At 34.5% G+C, this 25,669-nt stretch overlaps 1 protein-coding gene across 3 annotated transcripts in view; it reads right to left on the minus strand.

The window, feature by feature from the left end:
* The window catches only part of MROH2B (maestro heat like repeat family member 2B), an 87,357-nt gene extending 63,062 nt beyond the window's left edge, over positions 1-24,295 (minus strand). For 2 of the 3 annotated variants that reach the window (XM_031964522.1, XM_003759915.3), the window contains exons 1-9: positions 23,688-24,295; positions 21,070-21,131; positions 12,776-12,886; positions 12,435-12,594; positions 11,251-11,349; positions 8,944-9,095; positions 7,926-8,069; positions 7,246-7,338; positions 7,086-7,155 (exon numbers count right to left, since the gene is read on the minus strand). In XM_031964522.1, coding sequence (XP_031820382.1) covers positions 7,086-7,155; positions 7,246-7,338; positions 7,926-8,069; positions 8,944-9,095; positions 11,251-11,349; positions 12,435-12,594; positions 12,776-12,886; positions 21,070-21,131; positions 23,688-23,715 — 919 coding nt within the window. In that variant the 5' untranslated portion in view covers positions 23,716-24,295. Of the gene's footprint in view, positions 1-7,085; positions 7,156-7,245; positions 7,339-7,925; positions 8,070-8,943; positions 9,096-11,250; positions 11,350-12,332; positions 12,406-12,434; positions 12,595-12,775; positions 12,887-21,069; positions 21,132-23,687 lie in introns of those variants that run through there. The other variant, XM_031964528.1, reaches the window with a different exon arrangement.
* Between the last annotated feature and the right edge of the window lie 1,374 nt (positions 24,296-25,669).

A 25,669-nucleotide genomic window follows, 5' to 3' on the forward strand; every position in this document is an offset into this window, starting at 1 on the left:
GTGACTTGCTCAGAGCCATACAACTAGTTATGTGTTAAATATCTGAAGTTGAATTTGAACTTAGGTCCTCCTGACTTTAGGACCAGTGCTTTAATGTTCCATCTAGCTGCCTCTTTGATAATTTTATTTTTCTTTTTTAAGCATGTGTATTTTAAAGAAGGATACGGGAACTGCTGTAAAAGCTGGTTGAGTAGAAGGAAAAGATTCAATTCAACTCGATTTGAAAAGTACGTTTACAGTGATGCAGATTCAGTTCTAGCTAGGTGACTACAGACCAGACCTTTAATCTCTCAACTGAGTAGGTTGTTTTAGATTATCTCTAAAGTTTCTTTCAACTCTAAAATTGTATGATGCTATTATTTTTTTACATTTGGCTGGATAAACTCCTGGCACATAGCAATGAAATCTTAAGAAATCAGATATTAGTTTTGGGAGAAAGTGATGAATCTTGGTGATATATGATTCCTCATTTAAGGGAAATTAGCTAAGAAAAGCAGAGAGGATAATTTGTTGTTTCTTGCAAATATAATTTTCATGAAATATGAAATCTGCCAAAAGCTACACACTTTTTCTAACATATGTAAAATCTATGATACTTATAATTACCACCCCCCCCACCATCTTCTTCTTCTTTTCTTCTTCTTCCTTCTTCTTTCTTCTTTACCCTCATTCTCATAATAGCTGACAATTATATCAAACTTTAAAAAAAAATCAGGAAATATCCCTAATGATTTAACTCCTGGAAGAAAACTGAAAGTTTGGGGATATGTGGGTTGTGTTTCCTATCGCTTTTTAAAATTTCAGATGGAGGAGGATTCTGGGAAGATGGCAGAATAGGTCAATAAATTTCGAGCTCTCCAGATTTCCCTCACAAACAGAGCAAATTTGCACCTCAGGGTGAACACAGACTAGTGAACAATTAAAGATGCTGGGGGAAGGGGGTAGAACAGGGGTTCTCATGATACAAACAAGAATATCTGAAAAAAATAATCTCCAGCCTGGGGATTAATTGTTGTGAAGGGAAAATACCTCCAAGCTAACTCTGCAGAAACACTAAGAGGGGACCCCTGGGGTTATCTGGGTTTGGCTAGAGCTTCAGCAGGAACCACAGAAACTTTCATCTCCTGGATTATGTGTGCAGAGTAGCGGTCTGAGTCCAGAAGATAGAGGAAACCTCTGCTGATCAGAACACCAAGCTTACCAGTGCTGCAGAGATGGCTCCAAGAGAGAAGGAACCAGTACCCTGGTTAGTGCAGAAGCAGTAGGGCAGGGAAGCTGCTGGCTTCAAGCATTGGAAGGAGGGGGGGAAGCTGTTAGTTTGGATTTCCAGTCAGAAAGGAGAGCTGAAGTAAAACTAGAGGCAACATCCCCAGCATCCCACGGTTAGAAGTGCTTATACTAATACTCATTAAAAAATGAACCAACAAAGCAGAAGAGATCCAACCATAGAAACTTACTATTAGCACAGGGAAGATTGGAGTTCATCTTCAGAGGAGGATACTGAAATAAAAAGAGCTTCTTCTACCCCAAAAAGTAACGTGAAATGTCTCCCTGCCCAGAGAACTTACAGAAGAACTCAAAAAAGAATTTAAAAGGCAAATGAGAGACATTGAGGAAAAACTAAAAAACTAACTAAATCAAAACCAGACAAGAAAATAGAATGTGAAAAAAGTTGTCCAACTAGAAAAAGAGACAGAGTCTTAAAGATGAAAATAACTCTTTAAAAATTAGAATTGGCCAATGGAAATCCAGTGAAGCTGTAATAGACCAAGAAATAAAACAGAATATAAAGGATGAAAAAATAGAATAAAATGTGAACATGTTATATATAAAAAAACCCAACAGATCTGGAGAATGGATCAAGAAAATTTAAGAATAATTGGACTGAAAGCTGTGACCAAAAAAAGGACATTGACACAGTAATACAAGAAACAATTGAAGATAATTATTCTGAAGTAATAGAACATGTGGGAAAAGTAGAAATAGGAAAAAAATTAACCAATCATCACTTCAAAGAGAAAAACACATAGGAATATTATTGCCAAATTTTGAAACCCCCAGATCAAAGAGGAAATTTTGCAAGAAAAAAGAAAAAAAATTCAAATATGCAGGAGGTAAATTTGAATTATACAGGATTTAGTAGCAACCACAATAAAAAGACTGTAGGTCCTGGAATCATATATATCAGCAATCAAAAGAATTAGGTTTATGGCCAAAAATATCATAGCCAGCAAAATTATCTATAAAATTGAATGGAAAAAATGGACATTCAATGAACTTGCACATTTTTCAGGACTTTATATTTTCAACCAAACCTGAACTCAATAGAAAATTTAACATATAAGAACCAATATCCAAGATTAATTTCAAGGAACTTAACATGGAAAAATCATTTATGTTTTTTACATAGAAATATATACTGTATGTTTAAGATTGATATCAGTAATTGGGTAGCTTGAAAAAAAAGAGTTAAATGAGATGCAGAGGAAGAATAGACACAAGAGGCATTAGAAGGGGGAAGAGGGCTTGTTGTTCTGAAAACTTACATCAAGAATGCATTAAATAAGTAACACCACATATATACCAAGAAGGGTATAATACTTTCCAAGATCTATAAAGATCTGTATAAAAGGAGAGAGATGGATGGAAGGGGAAACAAAGGGTGGCATAAGAAGACAAGGGAGGGATTTATGGATAGGAGTTAAATTTAAGGCAAGTTAAGGAGTAGAATTAAAGTAGAAGAGTCAGCATAGGAAAGAAGAGATATGCACAACCACTACAACAAGAAGTAGGAGTGAATATAGATATATGTATATCTGTGTGTGGGCCTCTGGATGGGTGTAAATGTGTGTGAGTGTGTGGGGGTGGGTGGGTGGATGTGTGTGTGTGTGTGTGTGTGTGTGTGTGTATCTGTGGGTGTCTGGGTGGGTATATATGTGTGTGCCTAACTGTATGCTTGACTGTGTATGTGTGCACATATATGTGTATGTATATATCTATTAAATATACCTGTGTTTAAGTATAGCCTGCTTGAGGGAAGTGAGAGGAGATGAAAGGGGAAAAAAGAATAAAGTAAAAAAAAGTATACATTAGAAAAAAAAAAAGAACAACCTGCAAGGAAGCAAGGAAAAGATGGGCACTCATGAATATAATTCCTTCTATTATATATGCTTTGAATGGAAATTTACTTTTACATATTTTCAATCATTCCTGATATTTCCAGGTACATGACAACATTCTGTTTTTTTTATTGTTTTGTTTTATTTTCCTTTTCTGTCTTTCTTTTTCCTATTCTTTAAAAAAAAACAAACCCAGAAAATTAAAAAAATCAGATGGAAACTTTGGAATAGAAAGAAGTACTTGGGAAAATAGTATCTCCATAAAGACAATGCTGAAGAAGAGGGTTTAGTATATTATATACCATGGGCTTAAGATACTGGTTCCTAGTTAGGAAGAGTGCACATTTAACAAAGACTGGAAACAATATTTTTGGTTGGAGACTTGTTAATTTGATCCAGTATTATAAAGTGAAGAATAGATAAAAGGAGGCAAATACCCAGGTAAAGTTATCAAAAATATGAGGACAATAGATATGATGAGGAACAATGGGAGATCTCATGAGGAATTCACAGACATAAAAAAGGAAGAAAGCATTTATTTCTATATCATGAATACGTTCTTCAAGAAGAGAATCCAAAAGTGTTGAACATAGCAAAGACCAAATAAAATGAAACCAAATGAAATTGATTACATTCTCACAGGAAATGACTGATAGAATCATTTACAGTCAGACCATTAACTTATTAGAAAAAAGGATAAAAATCATTATCAAATGAGGAGAACAAAAATTTATCTGTGAGTTCATGAATATGGAAAGTACTTTTATTAATGCAGATCATAATCCATTATTCCTGTCTATTCTTTATCCTGCCACAAGAATGTACCAGCACTGACTGTGTTAGAGGCCCCTTTCACTTTCTCCTACTATCTGAGGATACCAGGTTACATACTAGCTATCTACATGAAACATAGGAAAATAAGATGTGTTCAATTGAGGCAATGCTGACCTATTTAATCAATTTTCTCATAGGAGGGGGTCTTTATTGAGTCATACATTCTATTATCCTCTTGTCACTTTTCCCTCCCATACTCCACATTTGTTGCCTTGCTCTTACATAGGTACTCTCCCTATATTCTGCTCCATCTTCTTTAGTTACAGACAACTTGATGCTTTAAGACAACTCCACTCTGAGACTGTCTTGAAATGAAGGAATCTATTTATCATAAGAAAGTTCAGCCTCATTGCTTACTTGTACTATCAACCTATTCTTTTACAAATGATGATAACCTATCAGAATTCATTCTTCAGTAATTAACATATTCCCATCCCATCATACTTTACTCATTCCAATGATTTTGAACCGTCTTCTATCACTGTACACATATCATATAACTGTCCTTCCCTTCATCCCCACTAGTATCATTCCAAATCTGCCTATCCCTTCCACTGTGCTCTCTGGAATATGTGGTTTATAGGTAAAAACTTGCTTCTATCTTGAAGCTTTTACTTTCTTATCCTTTCTCTCTTCTATTATTATTGTTTTAATCATTTAAAAACAGAAAAAATTATAGAATAGTATAATGACTTTGACATAAATACCTAGAAATATTCTACAATAGATCATAAAATAGATCATCTTCAAGGGCTCAGGAGGAGGGAAAGTTAACACTTAGAACTAAATGAACCAAAAAAAGATAGCAAATTAATCTCAGTCTCCTTTATATATTTATGCATTTATTTGTTTGCTTACTTATAAGTTTTTGTATAGATCTAGCAGACTGGAAGATGAAAGAATTATCTCTGATAAAACATATCTAGATTTTATCAGGGCATTTGACAAATTATTTTCTGATACAAGATTCTTGTGTGCGAGATGAAGAAATGTGGACTGGATGATAGTAAAATTGAATGGACTCATACCTTGTTGAATAACCACTCAACTATAAAGATTGTAGTTTCAATGGATTGATGCCGATCTGGAGGGACATCTCTAGTGGCACACTTCAGGGATCTGTCTTTTATTTAGTTCTGCTCTTCATTTTTTTTTTATCAATAATTTAGAGGAAGATGTGCCATGCTTACCAAATTTGCATATGACACAAAGCTGGGAGGGATAGTTAATTAATGGAATTCACAGTCAGGATCCCCAAAAACTTCAATAGGCTGAAACAACGTGTCAAATCTAATAAAGTGAAATTTAATAGAGAAAGATACAAAAATCGTACACATCACTTTAGGAGATGGAATGATTTAGAGCCAGTTCATGTGTGCAAAGTTTTAGGGATTTAATCTGATTGTAATCTCTCCATTAGTCAACGATGTAATATGGATGTCAAAAATGCTAATACATTTTTACTACATTAGGCTACATTAATAGAATTATATTATGTCCAAAATAGAGGAGGTTATGATTTTGTAGAACTCTCTACTAATCAGAGCACATTTGGAATATTGTGTTCATTCAGTTCCGGATGTCACATTTTAAAGCAGATGTTAATTAAGGGGAACACATTCACAGGAAACCAACCATAATGATAAAGGAACTCAAAATGATGTTAAAAGAAGAAAGATTGATAAACCTGGGAGGTATTTATTGTGGGGAATGATGCACACAGAGGGAGCATAATTGCTGTGCTTTTAATATTTGAAGGACTGTCTAATGGAAGAAAGATTGACTTTTTCTGAATGGTTTTAGTGGGAAGGACAAGGATCAGTGAATAGAGGTTAGAAGGTGCACAATGATATTATATACATACATACATACATATATATATATATATATATATATATATATATAAAACAACAAGTTGTTATATTTAACTATCCATATTTGCTATAGGCTTCCTTCCCTCTCCCTTTCTCCTGCTCCCTGAAGTGGGCAAGTGAAGGGAGAGAAATTAAGATTTTTTTTTATTTAACTGAAAAAAGGCTACAGGGGATATGGCCATACTTTTCTTAGCCAATGGCAAATTCCTTTTCCAGTACCATCAGAAAAATGCCTTTATCCTTCATATAGAAATAATAGGGCACTAAGAAAATTTTCCAGTGACTTGGATGATAGCATGGATTGTGCACTTTGCAAGTATCCATAGTACAAGAAAATTAGGATCTAAAAAAATTTTAAGTTGGAACAATGGGCTAATTCCAATAACGTGAACTATAATTGGGATATAAAGAGTCATCTGTTGAAGAATAGGCTGTGGGAAGGATGTCTAGACAACAGTTAATATTAAAAGTATTTTATTATTTTAGTGGATTGACAATTCAATATTTTATCAACAATGTTGACTAATCACAGCATTATAGAGACAGGGAATTTAGAAAAAGGAAAGCAACAACATGAGTAAAGTGTTCAGTTCCCAACAAATTTGAAAATATCCAGTAAGGGTATCTGAGATAATGAGATGATTGCAATCCAGATTAAATGAGTTCTGTTTAGAAAAATTGTTTGTTTAACCTGGTGGATAGGAGACTGGGAACTATTACCAAGTATTTGAAGGGCTGCCATATGGAAGAAGCCTATATTTGTTTTATGTGGCCCCAAAGTGCAGATCCTGAAACAATGGATGGAAGTCACTAAAAGGCAGATGTTATGTTACTATAAGCAAAAATTTCATAACCTTTAGAGCTGTTCAAATGTAGAATTGATAGTGAGCTATTCATAAAAGAAAATCTTCAAGTGGAGTTTGGATAAACAGAATTTTTAGGGATGTTGTAGAGAAGGTCTCTTGTTCAAATTGGATATGTTTACGTTTCAGGTGGGATCAGATTGGTTATGAAAATCTAAAGTAAACACTGAATAAATGAGGAGTTGCTTTGGAGACAATCACTGGAAGCATGGAAGGATATAAGAAGGAATCCAAAGGAGGGACAGTATTAAGTGAAAAAAAAGCTAGTGATATGCCTGTCAGTGTTTCTTCATCACTGCTAGTCAACATTTTTATTGAGAATGCACTAGGGTCCCATTTACATTGAGTGCTTGGCATTCAGTTAGCTTTTTTTGCTTCCTACCAGATGTTCTTACCCAGAATGAGGAAACATTGTACAGCTTCATTTTCATTTTCCTTAACTCTAGACTCTGAGATGCCACAGATCTGTGGAATAACAAGGGACAATTATGAAATGGAAACTAAAGAGGAAAAGCAATACTGTTAGAAAAATAAAGACAAAAGTTTACTTCTTACCTGTTTCTGTAAGAGAGTAAAGATGGAACTTTTTGTGTTCTTTGGAATGTAGACTTCATAAAAGTCGGCTGCAGCCAATAATTGTTTTAGACTCTGAAATAATGATGATTCATATTTATTTCTAAGTCTAAGATGGAAGCTGCTTAGATAGATTACCTGACAGATAAATGTGGAACAAGAGTAAAATGTGCAACAAACAGGGTATTAATATCATTTTGGCAGGCACAGGAAGGGACAGAACCTGCTTGGGATACAGGGCTTGTGTTTGGCACTTCTAATCATTTATGTAATATTTCCCTACCTTAGCAGCCTCAGATATAGAAACCCCATGAGGTAATAAAGAATTTTGGTCACCTAACCACTACTTTTTATATTCATATTAATTTTATATTTATTTTAAGTACAAGTGTGCAAACTACCCAAACAGAGAACATTAAATTTTTATTTTAAGTGAGAAGGGGAGTTAGAGAAATATAATAAAATTTTTACAGGTGGGAAAATTGAAGCCTGAGAGGGTGAGTGACTTGCTGAAGCTCACATAATAAGTCGTAGAGCCAGAATTCAGGTGCATGTCATTTCTTAAAAATCATATCACTCCAAGAATGCAACTCTGTAGTCCTCAGTATGATCTGTGGGAAGGTCTAAGAACTTATTCCCTCAGTGATTGACTCCTGGCCTACCTGAGTGACATAGAAATCTGTTTCAACATCCTTATATTGGCTTAAAAGCCAAGGTACATGGTGCAAAGCAAACTCCTGGAGGTCTTCCCGGTGTAGTAGGAGGGCCACTGCTGGTCCATGAGCCTTGATGATTGCTTGGTTGGTCTGCAAATATAGGGATAGAAACAAAAACTTTGGTGCTCAACATCCAATTCTATTATCCTTCCTTAACAACTGTGGCTAGGTGAAATTAGAAGTCATTCTCCTGATCCAATCAATGAAAAATATGTGACTTTTAAAATGATGCTTAGGCTAGTTCCTTTATGTGATGGGAGATAGTGTAGAGAGGTTAGGAAAGAAAGATAATATTGTCATAAACTCAAAATATAAGTACTAAGTAAGCATCAAGTAATTTACAAATGAATATTTTGATCATTACCTCTGGCATTATATAAAATCAGAATCGAAACTTTACCAGACATTCAATTTTTGTAGTTATATTTTAAAATTTTTTTTTAGTCATGTTCCAAGGGAAAATAAAGCCATTGAGGGTTTTAAAATATTTTTGTTCATTTGTGAAAAGAGCCCAAGATGTCCTAGTAAACTTATTGGATGACTTAAAATGTGAAAAACAAACTATCCTATATAAATCCCCATTATTTCTAATATAAAAAAGGAAAAATGTAGATATTGCTATAATTATATGAATTCACAGGATATAATTAAACACTCTTAGAAGATATTACAGCAATAAAACAAAGTTGAGAACACATAGGTAGAACAGTACATCCTCTCATATACCAAGATCTAAATGACTTAAATTTCCTTTAAATGATATATTAATACCATTCTTATTATTCATTTAGTCAGTCAAATAAAACAAATATAATAGAAGGAAAAATAAAGAAATTGTTGTAATTAATAAAGCAAATCCTATAGTTCTGAATGAAATTGAATGTTGATATCATTATAGAAGGACAAGAAAGCTGGATCATGCCATAGAAAAGCAGTGTTAAAGCCACTTACAGCTCCTACTTACTTCATAGGTCATGTCTGTTGTCCACTTGTCCATTATGAAACGAAACAGCATGTAGATTTTATCAGAGAGCCGGTTGGCATTCATTTTAGGATAAGGAAATTCTTCCCAGTGGTTGATATATTTGAAAATGGCCTTACTGAATTTCTCAAGGGCTGCATTTTAAAGAGAGAATTGGAGACAGAAGGAAACACAAATCAGGAAGGGATGGAAAAAATAGGTAGAGGGAGGAAGAAAACTGATTCAATAAATCAATATAACAAATAGCTTTTAAAGACCCATAGGTTGCAAAAGCAATATTAGGGTCCTCAAATTTGCATTTGGTACCAAACTTATTTACTGATAACAAATATCTCAGCCATCAGCAAACATAAAAGACAATTGATAGATAACAGTGCTTGTTTGCCCCTCAAATACAGATTCCCATGAAATACTCAGGAAAAGAAAGGCAAGGCAGAGAATATTAACTGTCTTGGCTGATTTCCATTCAGCCTGAAGTCTAATTTTTTTTGAGTTTTGATCACCTAAGTCAATTATTATTTTCATAATTTAGTAATAATGTTTTAGCATTAGCAAAACAGTACAGTCACAAAGTTCAATCTCTCCCAGCCTCCACGATCTCCAAAAACTCATTTCATCTGTAAAATGCTATTCTGTAATTACTACCTCCTCAGATCAATTCCTACATGGCTATAGGATTTCATCAAGTCCCAGGTCTAGGTGCCTTTCTTGTCTTTCCATTTTTTCCTCTATTAGATTGTGAGCTCCTTGAAGGCAGGGATTTGTTATGCTTTACTTTATATCCCCAGCTATTAATACAATGGCTACAGTAAGTGCTTTTAAAATATTTATTGACAATGCCCATCAATTGGAGAATGGTTGGGTAAATTGTGATATATGAATGTTATGGAATATTATTGTTCTGTAAGAAATGACCAGCAAGATGAATACAGAGAAGCTTGGAGAGAATTACATGAACTAATGCTAAGTGAAATGAGCAGAACCAAGAGATCATTATATATGTCAACAACGATACTGTATGAAGATGTAATCTGATGGAAGTGGATTTCTTTGACAAAGAGACTTAATTCAGTTTCAATTGCTCAATGATGGATAGAAGCAGCTACACCCAAAGAAAAAACACTGGGAAATGAATGTAAACTGTTTGCATTTTTGTTTTTCTTCCCGGGTTATTTCTACCTTCTGAATCCAATTCTCCCTGTGCAACAAGAAAATCTTGTTCTGCACACATGCATTGTATCTAGGATATACTAGGACATATTCAACATATATAGGACTGCTTGCCGTCTAGGGGAGGGGGGTGGAAGGTGGGAGGGAAAAATCGGAACAGAAGTGAGTGCAAGGGATAATGTTGTAAAAAAATTATTCTGGCATGGATTCTGTCAATAAAAAGTTACTATAATAAAATAAAAAAAATATTTATTGACAGACTGTGATTCTAACTCATATTAGGATCACAGTTCACCTCAGAAAATTTTGTGTAGTGAAACCAGAAAATGTCTTTATTAATCCTCTTGTCATCTTAGTTATTATGTCAATTGAATCTGGCCATTTTGAAAAACTAATTAATTTACACAGATATGATACTAGGATATTCAAACCCAAAACTTTACTCCTTTCTTTAGCTATGGTCAAAAGTGGCATTTATCTAGGTGAATTTGTATAAGGAGAATCCTAGCTATCTTCAAGGCTAGAAAATGTAATTAGTTAATCATTCTCCAACTTTACTGAGAATGACAATTAATGGGCCCAAGTTTAAAAGAGTATATGTAGTTTATTGGCAGGGAGATATTTCATGTCATTTCATTATAGTACAAGTGGTTTCTTGAGCATTAGCATGAATTCTGGGAGGGAAAAACACCTAGTGATTCTCTTTTTCTGTAGAATTTTAATAATAGAATAAGCATCTATCTGCTTGGAAAAAGGTAATGAATAAGATAATTTCTGGGTACTCCAACCTTATTTTTATTTTATCAATATTTTATGATATTTTTTCTGAAGTGGAATTGTTAGTCATATACTAACAAAACATTGCATTCTGAGATCTGGATACAGAGTTTACTTTAAATTTTGAAACCCACTTGATTCCTGTAACTATGAGAATACAATGTTTTGTGGTTAAAGTAAAGAATAAGGGATAGTAGAAAGTATAAAAGGTGAGTAGTAGAAGAATATAGATTTTCACTAAAAATAAGGATAAACTTTTCAATTCCTGTTACTCAGAAGAAAAAGAAACTGTGTACCTTGTGAAATTTTATTAAATGAAGAGGAAGCTGAGGAAATACTTACCAATACAGAATGCTTTCTTCATTTTTTCTTCTTCAGCCAACTTTACCATGGTTTGAATAGTAAGTAAGGTCATAGTCATGAATGGTATGCTCTCAGATACTGCAGAGAAGAGATGGAAGAGAACAATGATATTACCTTCTCCCACTGGATGGTTCTTCATATTATTCTGCCTGTTCTTAAGTCTCCTATTAATACCAGGAAGGGTTAACAACATAGTTCTTGGTACCGAAGGAACTGATGAGAATGGATTAGAGAAGTTAGCTGAAGAGTTTAACTGGTGGACACCCTTACATTGTCTATGTGAACCTCTTCATATCATGCTATAATTAGAGAATAAATTGGACCTTAGTTACATTGGCAAAAAACAGGTGTATATATACTTTGTGCAAATTAAAAAACAATCCTATGTAGGGAGACAAAGTTTGCAGATGTATGTGAGAGCTACTTCTCTGCCTCTTCTTGGGTGGCTTTCTCTCAATTCTCTGAAGTGAGGATTGTTAGGTCACAGCTAATTAGCTCTATTGGTCAGTGACCATGTTAATAAGGATTGTTGACTTAAAAATAGTTAGCTTTGTTTTGATGATAGTAATAATAATTGTCATTGATAAAACACTTTGAAGTTCAGAAAGTATTTAAGTCTCTTAACAACTCTGTGAGAGTGCTGCTTCAGGTATTTTTATCCTCATCTTACAGATGAGGAAACCAAGACTTGGGAAGATTAAGTGATTTGATAAGTATTTCAGAAGCAGTAGTTGTACCTAGGTTTTGCAGATTTCAGGGTTAGCACTATTCCCTATGACATGGAAGTGCTCCCAGCCCTGAGCAGCTACTTTATAAATACATGTCACTAGAATTTGGCCAGATAGAATCAATGAATCATCTCAGAAAATATTTCTCCAATACTTGTCCAGTGAAAATCTCCATACTTTATTGATGATGCATCAACACTGTCATCTTTATAGATGAAGGACAATATGGAACAACTCTATGATAGCATCTTAATCTATAACACAAAAGCAGATTTTTCTTTCTCCTTTTACATACAGCTTGCCATCCCTGCTTAGGGGTATATGGAAAGGTACCTGAACCACTGGTAATTAGTTTAGTTTGGGTTATTTCCTAGAGAAAGTATTTCCTTGTCTTTTTTCAACAACCAGATGGCAGGGCTGGCAGAAGGACTATACCATGGCTGGTTGCCAGTTCAGCCAGGGCAAGGACGGTGAATTCATCAGGGAGCTCCAGGATCTTGAAGTGTCTTTGTACTTCATCCATCACAGAGTTGAAATCATGGTCAGCAAGAGACACTAAAACCTCCCCAGCTAACATTCTGATTTCTCTTGGGGCCTGTGAAATAACCATAATGATGACCATAATAAGAGAGATGGTATCTTATAATTTCACATTAATACTCTATGGTTTACAGAGACTTTATATATTTTATCTGAGTGGATCCTTTCAGCATCCTTAGGATGTATAGGGACCACACTGACAAAACAAAAACAAAAACAAAAACCACTTTACTTACATCATTGTTTCTCATGTCCTTGGAGGCATGAAAAATCATTCTTTGAATAGTTGAATTACTCAAGTTGTCATTATTCTGGATAATGGTAGCGAGACTACTGTATATGTCTTCCTGTGAATACACAAGTAGGAAAACAGAAACTAATGTGAAATTATAGTAATCAGATGAGATTCAGAGATATGTCAATAACAATGCTTATTGATCTCCACCAGAAAGAATAATTTTAAGTTTCTATATCATTTCCTAACTCTTTTCCAATAATTTATATTCACAGATTGAATATGAAGATGAGTTTAGTATTTATTGTTGTTGTTTAGTTATTTTTCAGTTATATATGACTTATGGTTATCCCATGTCAGTAGTGTTCAAAGGTGACTGGGGAAAAGGAACTGTCCCCAGGTTGAATGCAGATGTGAACTTGTTGTTCCATTGTTTTCAGTCATATACAACTTTTTCTGACCCCCTTAGGAGTTTTCTTGGCAAAGATACTGGAATGGTTTGCCATTTCCTTTTCCAGCTTATTTTACATATAAGGAAACTGAGACAAACTGTGTTAAGTGACTCACATAGCTAATAAGCATTTGAAGTCAGATTTGCTTCACATAAGTCTTCTTGCCTTCATTCCTGGCATTCTATCCACTAGTTGGTTGCCTCTTGAGTTTAGAATAAAGAGTTTTCAAAAATAGCAAAAAATTTCCATCCTATTGGGATGATTTAGGACTGAGAAGGAATTAGACTAATTCTCAAGTCTCTTTAAAAATTTAAAGCAATTAATCGTGTGAATTAGATTTAAGGAAAACAAAGTTGTACAGAGTTGTTAGTTTCACTCTCTCTTCCAGAGTCAAAGAAGTTCCATGGCAAGTCAAAAGTCAGTACTAATGGCGTTGGCCTGGGATGCATTGCATGATCTTAGCTTCTTTGATGTCTGACCAAGCTTTCAGCTTTCTACAGCATCAGTTTTGATGACCTTCATGGCCATTGACACAAATTGTATCATCTCCCATTGCAGTGGGGAAGGTCTTCACGTGCTTGAGACAGACACTCTCCTAACTTTCTAGGGAGTTTGAAGCCTGTTGGTTACTCTACCCTAGGTTGGGAATAACCTCCTTATTTAAACCCGTGAAGAGGTACAGTAGTACAGTAACTCTTTTAAGCCTCATCTCTATAGCAGATCAAGAATGGAAGCATTGTGGAATATTTATTTTGGATTTGGAGACAGAGAATTTGGGTTCAAATTCTGATTCTGTTACTTAAATAAATGACCTTAAGCAAGTTATAAGATAGTAAAGATTCTCTGGAGCAGATGACATATGAACTCAGATTCTGTGATCCTCTCTGGACCGTCTTAGTCTATAAAACAATCACTTGGTACTAGAATGTAAACTCCTAGAGGATGTGGACTGTTTTGTTCTTTGCATTTGTATCCCTAGGGCATAGCACAATATCTAACCTATTGCTGTGGCTCTTCAATGACATTACTTGGGGTTTTCTTGACAGACTTAATGGAGTAGTTTGCCATTTTCTTCTCCAGCTCATTTTACAGGTAAGAAAACTGAGTCAATCAGGATTAAGTGATTTCCTCAGAGTCACATGGCTAATAAGTGCCTGAGGTTAGATTTGAACTTGGGTTCTCCTGAGTCTAGGTCCAGCACTCTATATGTTGCATAATCTAGCTATATGCCTAGTCAATTAGTGCTTAATAAATATTTGTGGATTGATTTATGAATTTATAGATAATCCCTAAATTCCTTTATAGCTATAAATCCTATGATCTTAGATGGCTTCCCATGAATCATGTTTGTTCTCTCTCAAATCCAAGACACAGCAGAGAACTTTGGACAACAAATATTTAATGCTTAATAAATGTATTCTAGAGCTCATTTGGTGCTTACCAAAGAAACTAGCTTATTTTCAAAATGTGACTCAGCCACTAGTCAGAATCTAAAGTATTGAAAACATAAAAATGGCAGACTTCAGTTTTTCTAAAAATAGAAACCAGATAAAAATCTTTGTGATTTTCTTTTAGCATTCACCACAATAAATTCTTTTTAAATATTTAATCAATAGATATGAGTTTTACCTTTTAAATATATATATATATATATATATATATATATATATGTCAGCCATGTGGAAATATAAGTCCCTTTGATCAAGACATTTTAATAAATTTAAATCAAGACTGAAATGATATGTACACCTGACAGAAAGGCTCTTATATTGAGGGCTACTGCTTCAGGAGAGAGATTTGAAGGAGCAGAATAGACATTTGGAGAGTTATATCATGGGAGTGAAGGAATTTTTTCACTTTTATTAAACAGAGTGAAATTGTAAAGAATGTCTATATGCTTAAAGGAATTCTTTTAATTGACCAGAAATCTGAATAAGCCTGCTAGTTTAGATATCAAATCAAATCAATTCAATTTAATGAATTTAAATACCCATTTTTTGTGTTAGATCCCGGGGGCACAAAAGCAAAAACAAAACAGAATCTGCCCTTTAGATGCTAATATTCTATTGGGAAGAAGAGGAAGCTTTTAGTTAAGGAATAATAACATGATTTCAATGAATGTAATAACCTTAGACAACTTGACACATGCTCTTTGCACCAATATTAATGCTAAGCTTCTGTTTATTAAACTTTTGAGTGGTAAAGGTTGATTTAGGCTGCAACAAATTTACTAAGGATTACATTTCTCAGACATCTTTCAGGCTAGGGTGGTCTGGGATAGTTTGTAGCTGTGGCTACTGATTTGAAGCAATTCTCTTGGTTTTATTCTCATCCTCAAGTTGTTCAGCTTTCCTGGGGGTATAAAGAAGATGTGCTATAGTAACAATTAACAAAAGCTATTGATTGTACTTTTAGTATAAAGGCTGCTGAGAAAAAAAACCACATAGGTCTGGTCATTTTTACTATACCCATACATAGTAGGTAGGAGAAGCACTTTTCTTTCTACTCTGCTCCTTCACCCACCACCCCTTCTTCCAGCTTATGAAGGCAAACTTGTAAAAGTCTTTCCATATTTCCCATTCTGGGGTATTTAATATTTAATAAGGAGGATTCTTCCATAAAATCCTACTCTGATGTCTAATAGTGTGGAGGTGAGCTGGAATCACTGAAGACCATGCTAGTGATGTTAAAGTTATGACTGGATTCACCCCATTGCAAAAGTTTCAAGGTCAGTCCCCACTAAGTTAGAAGTCAGAGGACCAACCTGATTAAAAGCAAAGTGACTCACCTCCAGTAGGCTGACTACTGGCTGATGGATTTTTTGACCATGACCAAGCATAGAACAAAAAAAGCAGAGAACATCTTGATCTCATGTACCATTGTCATGCTTCTGTAATGGAGTTGTGAAAATAGGACAGGAGACATTAAAAATGTCACACTTTTTAGGGGCAACTAGGTGGCACAGGGAGAGAGTGCTGAAGCTGAAGTCAGGAAAATTCATCTTCCTGAGTTAAAAATATGACTTTAGACATTTATTAGCTGTGTGACTCTAAGCAAATAATTTAGCTCTTCTTCAGCTGGGGAAGGAAATGGCAAACTACTCTAGTATCTTTGCCAAGAGAATTCTAACTGGGATCATAAAGTCAGGTGTGACTGAAAATAACTCAACAACAAATATTGTTAATATTAGCTTCATGGTTAATATCAAATTTCATTGTTATTCAAAATTTGAGATCTTTCTCCAATGACCAACGAACTGACATACTATTTGAAGAGTTAATGACATTACTATTGACATTATTCTGATAAACAAAATCAGAAGACAAAAGCAGCCAAATGGAAAGATAACTGACAACTTTTCCTTAGATAGATAAAAACAAAAGAATTCATGAACTTGCTCTTATTATATACCCAGACATTAATAACTATTCCATGGTACAGTGAGCATAAGCAAGAAGTGCACTTTGAAAAGAATTAAAAGTTTCTCTGCTAACATTTTTGTTAAAGGCTTAAGAGATGGAAAATTTTTATAAACCATTAGATATAGTCCTTTAAATTAAGAAAAAATGTAACGATACTCAGAGTGGAGGAACAGGGGAGGATAGTGAAAATTATGTTGGAAAATATGGTTTTGTTTAAGAAAAGTGATTAAAGACTTGTAGAGAACTGAGAAGTTTCAAACCCATATATCACAACTACTTTTTTGAAGAAAAACATCAGGAAGTAATAGCTATAGTAAGCACAAGACAATAACACAAGAAATGAAAGTGACTATATCTTAAAGGATGAAATGCTACTAATTTCTGGTGTAGGAATTGTATCAATATTAGTTGTGGTCTAATCATCAATTAGAGCAAAAGTAATATCAACATCAAATTTGAAGAATGAATGAATAGTGGGTTATATTTTTAGCACAAAATCATAAAGTTGAGTAAGAGGCAAGGGATCACAGTGTGAACTATGGGAAAAAGGTAAACTGGAATCATGGAATCAGAAGGAACAGAAGGATACCCAGAGAAGGGAATTGAGCTCTCAGACACCCAATGGTGCAGGGGCTTCTGCTTGCTCAAACTCAAGGATGAGACCATGGATTTAGGAGAAATATGATAGTCAAAGACAAAACTAGCTTTGTTTACAAACTTATTTATTAACTATTATTGAAAAGAATGGTGGAAGATTATAAGCAATATTGCTTCATTAAACAGTGAAAGTCAGTGGTGGCAAGAAACAATTCATCAGAAAGCTTTGCATGAGAAAGCCATACTATTTCAAGAAAGGCATTCATATATAAAACCCTCAGTAGGACAAATAGATGAAAAATATCACCTAGCTGTCATTGATCCTATAATGATATATTTCCATCATTAAAAACAATGGAATGTACATTTTGACCAAGATAAGAGGAAAAAGAAAAGAATATAAGATTTTGAATTTGGAAGAAATAGATTGGATCAACTACACAGGTGAAATTCCATACTAGAGACAACATAAATGTGAAATCATTGAGCATTCATTTTAAATAATATCTTAAGCTAGTAAAGATAGCAAAAGCATGGAGAAAAATACACCAAACATCACTATTCCAAAAAGATGGCAAAGAAGATATCTTTAACTAATGATTCATATTCCCAATTTCTCATCTTACTATAATATTCTTTATAAGAATGATCTACAAATGTATGTAGGATATTGGTGATAAAAGTACGAAGAGTCATATAGACAGGTATTTACAAATAATTCCCTATAGCAGATCACATATTTACAGCCACACAATTGACAAAAAGATAGAATACAAAAGTCCATTCCTTATGTTATAAATACCTTCATGCCTCAAAAGCTTTGACTTGATAGAGCAAAAGCATAGCTCTAAAGGTTCTCCTCCAACATTGCTTAATGCTCACATTGAGATGATGTAGGATTATTTAATAAATCCAAGTACAAAGATTATTCCATTCAATCCTTCCAGTTACTGAAGCATAATAAAAGTAGATATATGCCTGTCAGGATTTTCAAGATTATGATGAAAGTCATCTGACAGTTGAGGTCTTCCAAATGATCAATTTTTGTGGACAGCAACGTAATAATTGTTACCAAGACCCCAAACATTATAGTACCTCATCAATGAGATGTCTGATTATTCAAAAGAGATCAACCTAACAACTCATATAAGAAAAAACAAATTTGTGAAAATTCTTGAGACTATGACATCCAATTGAATGGTTAATATGTTTAGTTAATCCATTTGTAATATACATATCTCAACTAGACTCTGAATATGAATAAAAAGTTGGTTTGAAAATTGAAGAAGATTAAAATAGCTCAAATTGTGAAGTATTTTTAATGATCTCAAATTGCTTCTCAATACAGAAATCTATCTTTTATAACAAAAATATTCTTCTTATGATGCTATATAGTTATGGGTCTTGTAATACCACCAGCTCAAAAGAAATAAAGTTGCAGTTTGCTCAAAAAAAATGGAGAAATCAACTGTGTAATGAATTTAAATCAACTAGAACATTTTCTAATACTTTTTATATAAGAAATAGTTGAGACATGGAATTTCAGTGATGCATGGTTCTGTTCTACAACTTAGAGCTTGAGTTTCCCAAAGGACTGAAATGTTATATGTTATTTCTAGGATCACATAGCCAGTAGATGTCAGCTCTGACTCTTAGACCAGGTTTTTTTTTTTTTTTTTTTGAAACTGTCATTTTCATTAAGCTCACCAACTATTTTAAAATGAAGATTTTAATGGTGTGATAAGCACATTTAAAATATAAGAAATTTAATAAGTACATTCAAACAAGTGCATGATACATTTACATTCATGAGAAATATATGAACTCATATATTTGTGTATGCTTTGTATCTGGTACCTTTATATAACCAGCACTTACTGTGCCTATTTTCTAAATGCATTTTATATATGATCACTTGACAATTTACACAATTTCCCCTCTGAAATAGAATTCTGTACATATTCAGTAAAAATAAGTTATTCTCAAATGTTTATTTTAAGCTAATGTTCTATCAAGTGAAGCTATCATATTTGTAATACATGGATTTCTTGGTATCAGACTGCCTTGTTTGGTTTATAGTCTTAATTGGTTCGTAATAAATGAGGTAATAAAAAGAATGAGAGGTTGATAATTCTGTCATGCCATAGACGAAATCACAACACACAATGATCTCAGATAATTATGCTAAAATTTGATAATTTTAAAAGCACCCTTTCAAAATGTTTGTTTGTCATTTTATAATGTGATAACTTAAAAAAAACCTACAGAAATGTTGAAGCTGGTATAAACATTATTAAACTAAGACATTCATTAGGTTTTTAAATCTGAACAGTTCTAACATCCAATTATTGTTAGACCAGGTTTTAACCTATTATACAGTGATGTCTCTAGCATTAGAATCATCAGTTAGAACTAGGAAGAGAAGTAGACCTGACAGAGCCAGGAACAACATATGGATAATCCAAGTGATACAATAACATCTCTGAAATATATTGCTTAAATAAAAACTTTGTAGAAGATATATAGCAGAATATGACTTAGAATCACCCAGGACAAGAGAGCACAAATGAGTTGTAATCCGCATTGAGAGAGGGACTGTTTATATCAATGAATGAGGTCATGAATCCATTGAAGAACTGGAGAAGGGTCTCTTAAGAGTTGGAACTAACTTGGAAACCCAAAAGAATGAATATCTGATGAGATTTGCAAAACCTATACAGGACGATATTTTGGGATCTTTCCAGGAATCTCTTAATGACAAAATTAAGGAGGCTTTCTATTTGGGTTATTTGATTATTGGTGATTTATTGGCTTATTCTCCCCTTTCTTGCTATAAACAGCTTCAATGGAAGTCTTAATTTTACTAAATGAATAATTTAATTATTTTTAAGCAACACATAATATAGTTCTCACATACTTCAATGTTTCAATAGTTGATATATTTCTATGCCTCAAAAGATCTGCAACTTCTTCAAAGTGGCTACTTTTTTCTTCTAAGAAGACAAAGCTTCTCCACTAAAAGTTAAAAATTTCATGAGCTTCTAAGTTAAAAATAAAATAAATAAAATAACTACCATTTTATGGGCAATTTTTTGCTGATGAGCTTGTATCTCAATTTAGCTACAGCCAGCCAGGGGTTCTCAAACTACGGCCGCAGGCCAGATGCAGCAGCTGAGATCGTTTATCCCCCTCACCCAGGGCTATGAAGTTTCTTTATTTAAAGGCCCACAAAACAAAGTTTTTGTTTTTATTATAGTCCGGCCCTCCAACAGTCTGAGGGACAGTGAATTGGCCCCCTATTTAAAAAGTCTGAGGACCCCTGATTCAATCTTTTCCACCTTGGTAAGACATACTAGAGCTTATATTCTACTACCCTTGCTTTTGAGAACATAAGAGCACCTCACCACTGTGATGAAGGCTCAATCAGAACATAAATTTAATGGTTTGAAATAAGACATCAAAAATGGCACTGGAAAGGATGCCATTTGCACTAAGTCTGAAGAGAACTGGATTCTGTGATTGTTAAAATATCATTAAATGTAATCATCTGAAACTAATTAAGATTTCTATTAAAGCTGCTGTTTCATGGAAAAGATAGCACCATATGAAGTATCACTAATCTGGAGATAAATGGAATTTGGAAAGAAATTACAGTGTCTAGGTGAAAAGGGATTGGTATGAAATTTTACAACAGATCTGAAAACTGTGAACAAGGATGTTATTTTTCTTCAAATTTCCATTCTTTTATATATAAAATGAAGGGTGCCTTTTTAACCAAACAATCTATGATTCTACAATTGCATTTTGTTGTAAATTTACCATACCTTGCCTTCATTGTCCTCTTTGTCCAGCATACCAAGAGTAATGTGAATATCTCTGGAAATTTCTGTAAGGCAATCAAAAGGAGATGCTGAGCTCTCTGCTGAAATGTCCCAGGGATAATCATTACCAAGTTTAATTTAATTTTGGCAAACATTTTGACAAATATCTATTGATCTTATGGTCTGTGTGATGGGTATTCTGCAGAAAATGGCAAGGATGTAGATCTTGCCTTCAGTGAACTCAGAATGTATTAAACAGCAATCCTGTTGGTACAGACCCATGGTTTCATTAATGCAGAGAACTCTTGGTTCTGAAGCTTCCTTCAGTAATTCATCAGAAGCACATCTCCAAATGTACTCTTGGAGCATTCCCTGGGGAACTGAAAGATTAAATATAGTTTTCATAGTCACACAGCTAGTGCGTGCCAGAGACAAGACTTGAATCAAGCCTTCCAATGTCAAGAACTGCTCTTGATCTATTATGTCATGAGGCCACTTGGGGAATATGCAATTCATAAGTCAAGGTATCCAGAAGAACAGACAAAGTAGGGACAACTAGGTGGCACAGGGGATAGTCCTGGAGTCAGAAAGACCTGAGTTCAAATCCAGTCTCAGACACTTACTAATTGTGTGAACTTGAGTAAGTCACTTATTGCCTCAAAAAGGAAATAGACAAGGTGCTCAATTTCTATTCATCGAGCAGGCAAGAGCCTACTCATTTCTTCTTATTCTGACATTCAAAAGACACTATCCCATGGGAATTTTAATTCTCCTGCCTATAACTTTATTCCTGACTACTTTAGTCCTATTAGTCATGACCATCCTTATGGAAAATGAGTAAAATCATCTTTGGCAATCTTTCATCTTCCCCCTTTAATATCCTCTCATACCCATCCCTCAGTTTCTGTCTAGGCAGCTCTTGTGTGTTTTGTTCCCATAATATCTTGCTCTAAACCAATCATCATTGATGTTAGTTGATAATATCTTAATGTGTAAACTCTTCTTGGTAATTACTATCTTATTAAAATAGTCTGAAAGACTATATAATCTTCAATGATCAAAGAAATAAATTTCCTGGTGTGTTGGAATTTCAGACCTTGGTATGCCTATTCGGAGAGGTGTTTGAGTACAAGAAGACCCCTCAAAGAAACCAGCAACATCAGATCATGTAGGCCTCCCCTATCTATCTTTAAAACTGGACCTTAGTGGTCCCAAAGTATATAGATTAATCAAGGCAGGCAATAAATTTTCCCAATACATTTTTTCACTCAAACTTGAGATATAAAATTCATGAATGCCATTGCACAATCATATTTCTGGATCTCACCTCCTTGTATATACCAGATATGTCCCTTTAGGTTATACATTAATCAAATCACAATTAAAATTTAAAAGGGAGGTTCACTTTTAAAAAGAATTTAATCATTTGCTTTCTGGAAAACATGACATTCCCTAATTTACTTGTTTTCTGAATCTGGAATTTTCCATATAATATTAGACTTCTTAAAAGAGACATACATTTAGGCTTAGCAATTATGTAAATAATATAATCTTGTCAGTTGGAAGCCATAAAGGGTTGTAAAGGCTAATTAATGTATTCCAAGACAGAAGTATCATTTTCTTTACAACTTCAATTTAAGTATGAAGAAATGAGGTACATGGTGATAAAAGGTTAAAATTATGCTGAACCTCTCTTTAGGTCATTTTTATGGGCTAATTTTTTGAAATCAAACAACTGTTAATTAAATCTACTATCAGGCTCTGTTTTATGGGTGGGAGGAAAGAATAGGGCATAGATATATCTTTTCCCCCACCATAAAACATGAAAGACTGAAATGGGCAGTATATTTTTGGTTAAAATCTGTTTTAAACAATTTATTTTGGAAATCCACAGTCTCCAAAGTCCTACACATGTCTCATTAAGGAGGCTCTTTTTAAATAGAAAAATACTTTTTTAGTTTTCATTTAGAGTTAATTTCAATAGCTACTTAAACCAGATACACACTTCCTCAAGGTGGACAAATGGTTTTCTGTTTCTCTTCTAACAATGTTCTAGTTAAAAGACTGTTTTCTCTTTCTGTTTGTTATATACTTCAGGGAGAAACAGGTTAGAAACTGACCCACTAGTTTGGAACATTCATAATTGTACTGACTGTATCATTTCTTTCTTTTTTTCAAATTCTTCTCTGCTTGCTACTTGAAAAACCTCCTGAACACTCTCTCCTTTATTCAGTTATCTCCAGAGTAGTCACGAATAGTTAAAACTAAATCAGGAATTTTTATTTTAAAAAAATAATCCCCTGTTGGTCTGCAAACCTTTAAAGAGAAAGAAAGCTCTAAACAGTGTCTGAGATGTTTACAATTGCATACAAATTAACATTAGTCTAGATATGCTGTAATAAAAGGAGTAAAATTGGTTACTCAATCTCCCTTTAGCACATAATGTATTAAAACATTTAAGGCTCAGAACTTCCTACTTTCTTTCTTCTTTTGTCTCTTTTTTTCACTGTTCTTTTTGCTTTTTCTGTTTCTCTTCATCTCTAGCTCTCTTACCTCTCTCTCCATCTTCCCCCTTCCCCCCCACACACATGAGATATGTCTGAGAAAATGAGGTTCCTCACCTCCACTTTCCTCCATGATGCAGGCCATATCTGGTTGTTTCACTGTCCCCCTTTTACTTGAATCCAGAGGCAGCTTTTTAAAACACAAATGATTAGGTTGAAGAATCAAAAAAAAAAAAAAAAAAAAAAAAAAAAGCAGGTTCACAAGTTTCTCACAAATTGCTCACGATATTTTCTAATAGTAAGCCCTGTCTCCACTGGCCTGACACTAAGGTCTGAAAGCCATCTGGGATGTGGGTGCTGGCAAAGAGCGCGTTACTGGATGTTGCCGCTAAGACATCTTGCTTCTGAGCTGCTGCTGACCAACAAAATGGCTGCATTTCACCTTGTATTGTCCCTTTAGTGGAGACCACAGCATCCAGAGAAGATGATGGTAGTATAGAGAGTGGGGCTCGGACCCAGGGTGCAGGACAAAGGAACTCTTCTCTTTGAGCCTGGGTCCATTAATCAAGTGAAAACAGAGAGATATTAGACACAATTTGGTTTGGGAATCATTTTCCGTGATTGTTTTTCCTGGCTTGAGTGTTAGGGAAGCCTCTCCGGTGGTCTTGTAGGTTGTTCTACTTGGTGACTGTCCCACAATCTGCTTGCACTCAGTGGGAATAGAATTTCTAGAGTGGGCAGTTGAGAGGAACGTGTAACTGACGGCACAGTAGAAAGGCCCTCACCAGACCTCCCTCAGGGACTGTCCCTTGGCCTTGTTTCTAATCTTACTATATGACCACTTAATATCTTAACCCTTTAGCCCTAACTCTGTCCTGTGTCCTCACTCTCAGTCAAGCTCTTGGCTTTCCTCTCCAGTCTTTTGTCTCTTTCATTTGTTGGCACTAGAAATGGTTATAGCTCTACTTCTGGCTCCAGTCCTTGTTGCTCATCCATAATTTCCTCCAGAGCCTGACTTGCATGCCTGAGTTATAAGGTCTGGTAGAGGGCCATCCACAGGACTGGATTTGGAAGAAGACTCGAGATAAGTATATGAGGGCCACTCTCCTATGCTATCTATCATCTCCTGGGACCTCAATTGCCTCCAGAAGTTTTTCTGATGGACAAAGGGACAGCAATAAACTTGTATTTAACTACAGTACATTGATATTATGAGAACCAGCTATAAGATAACATCCAGTCTAGAAGATGATCTATGATAACAGCTCACTCTTTCTCTCAGGGTCCCTATGTCTGGTTCCTTATTCCAAACATCTAGTAAAAAATTGAGGATTGGGCATGAACTAAAGGAATATTGGAAAGCATCTTTCCTTTACCTTTCTCTATCTACCATTCTTATTTTTCATGGTTATTGGGCCAATTGTGAAATGCATATGTCTGGGAGTATCTCCCTTAAAAGGTAATACAGAATCTGATGTGTAATATTTTAGAACTTTTGAATCAATGCTATGTCTATTCTAGGAATCAATAAAAAGATACCAATTTATGTACTTATTATGATCTGTTTTATAGTAACTTTGGGAATGTTGGCAAATGGTTATTTTTGCTTAACTGTACATAGAGTTCATTTACTTTAGAGAGCAGAAAAGGAGTCAACTAACTACACTATTACTTTAGTTCACCAGTGGATTAATATTTCACCATTGTGAGTACTCCTTCTACTGATGCAGGTTGTGATCTATTCACACCTTCTCATTCCATATTGTTGTGTTCTGCTTTCTAGAGCCCCCAAATTGGGGTGATTAAAATATTGAGTCCTGCTCTCTAGAGTCCCCAAGTTGGGGTGACAAAAACATACCATTGCTTTCTAGAGCCCCCACACCGGGGTGATTAAAATATACTTTCCTAGTGGAGAAATGATGAGATGGGACTCCTGAGGATGGTGGAAAAATGGAGTCCATTTATTTCAAGGGTTTTCCCCTTTTTATAATGTAACAAAACCTTAGCACATGGGACCACATAACCAACTTGCTATTGCGTGTAGTTTGCCACCTGGTATCACTCTTCCACCTAGTATCACTCTGCTTCAATCTCAACAC

Source organism: Sarcophilus harrisii, chromosome 1 (assembly GCF_902635505.1).
Source record: "Sarcophilus harrisii chromosome 1, mSarHar1.11, whole genome shotgun sequence".
In the NCBI taxonomy this organism is placed as follows: domain Eukaryota; kingdom Metazoa; phylum Chordata; class Mammalia; order Dasyuromorphia; family Dasyuridae; genus Sarcophilus; species Sarcophilus harrisii.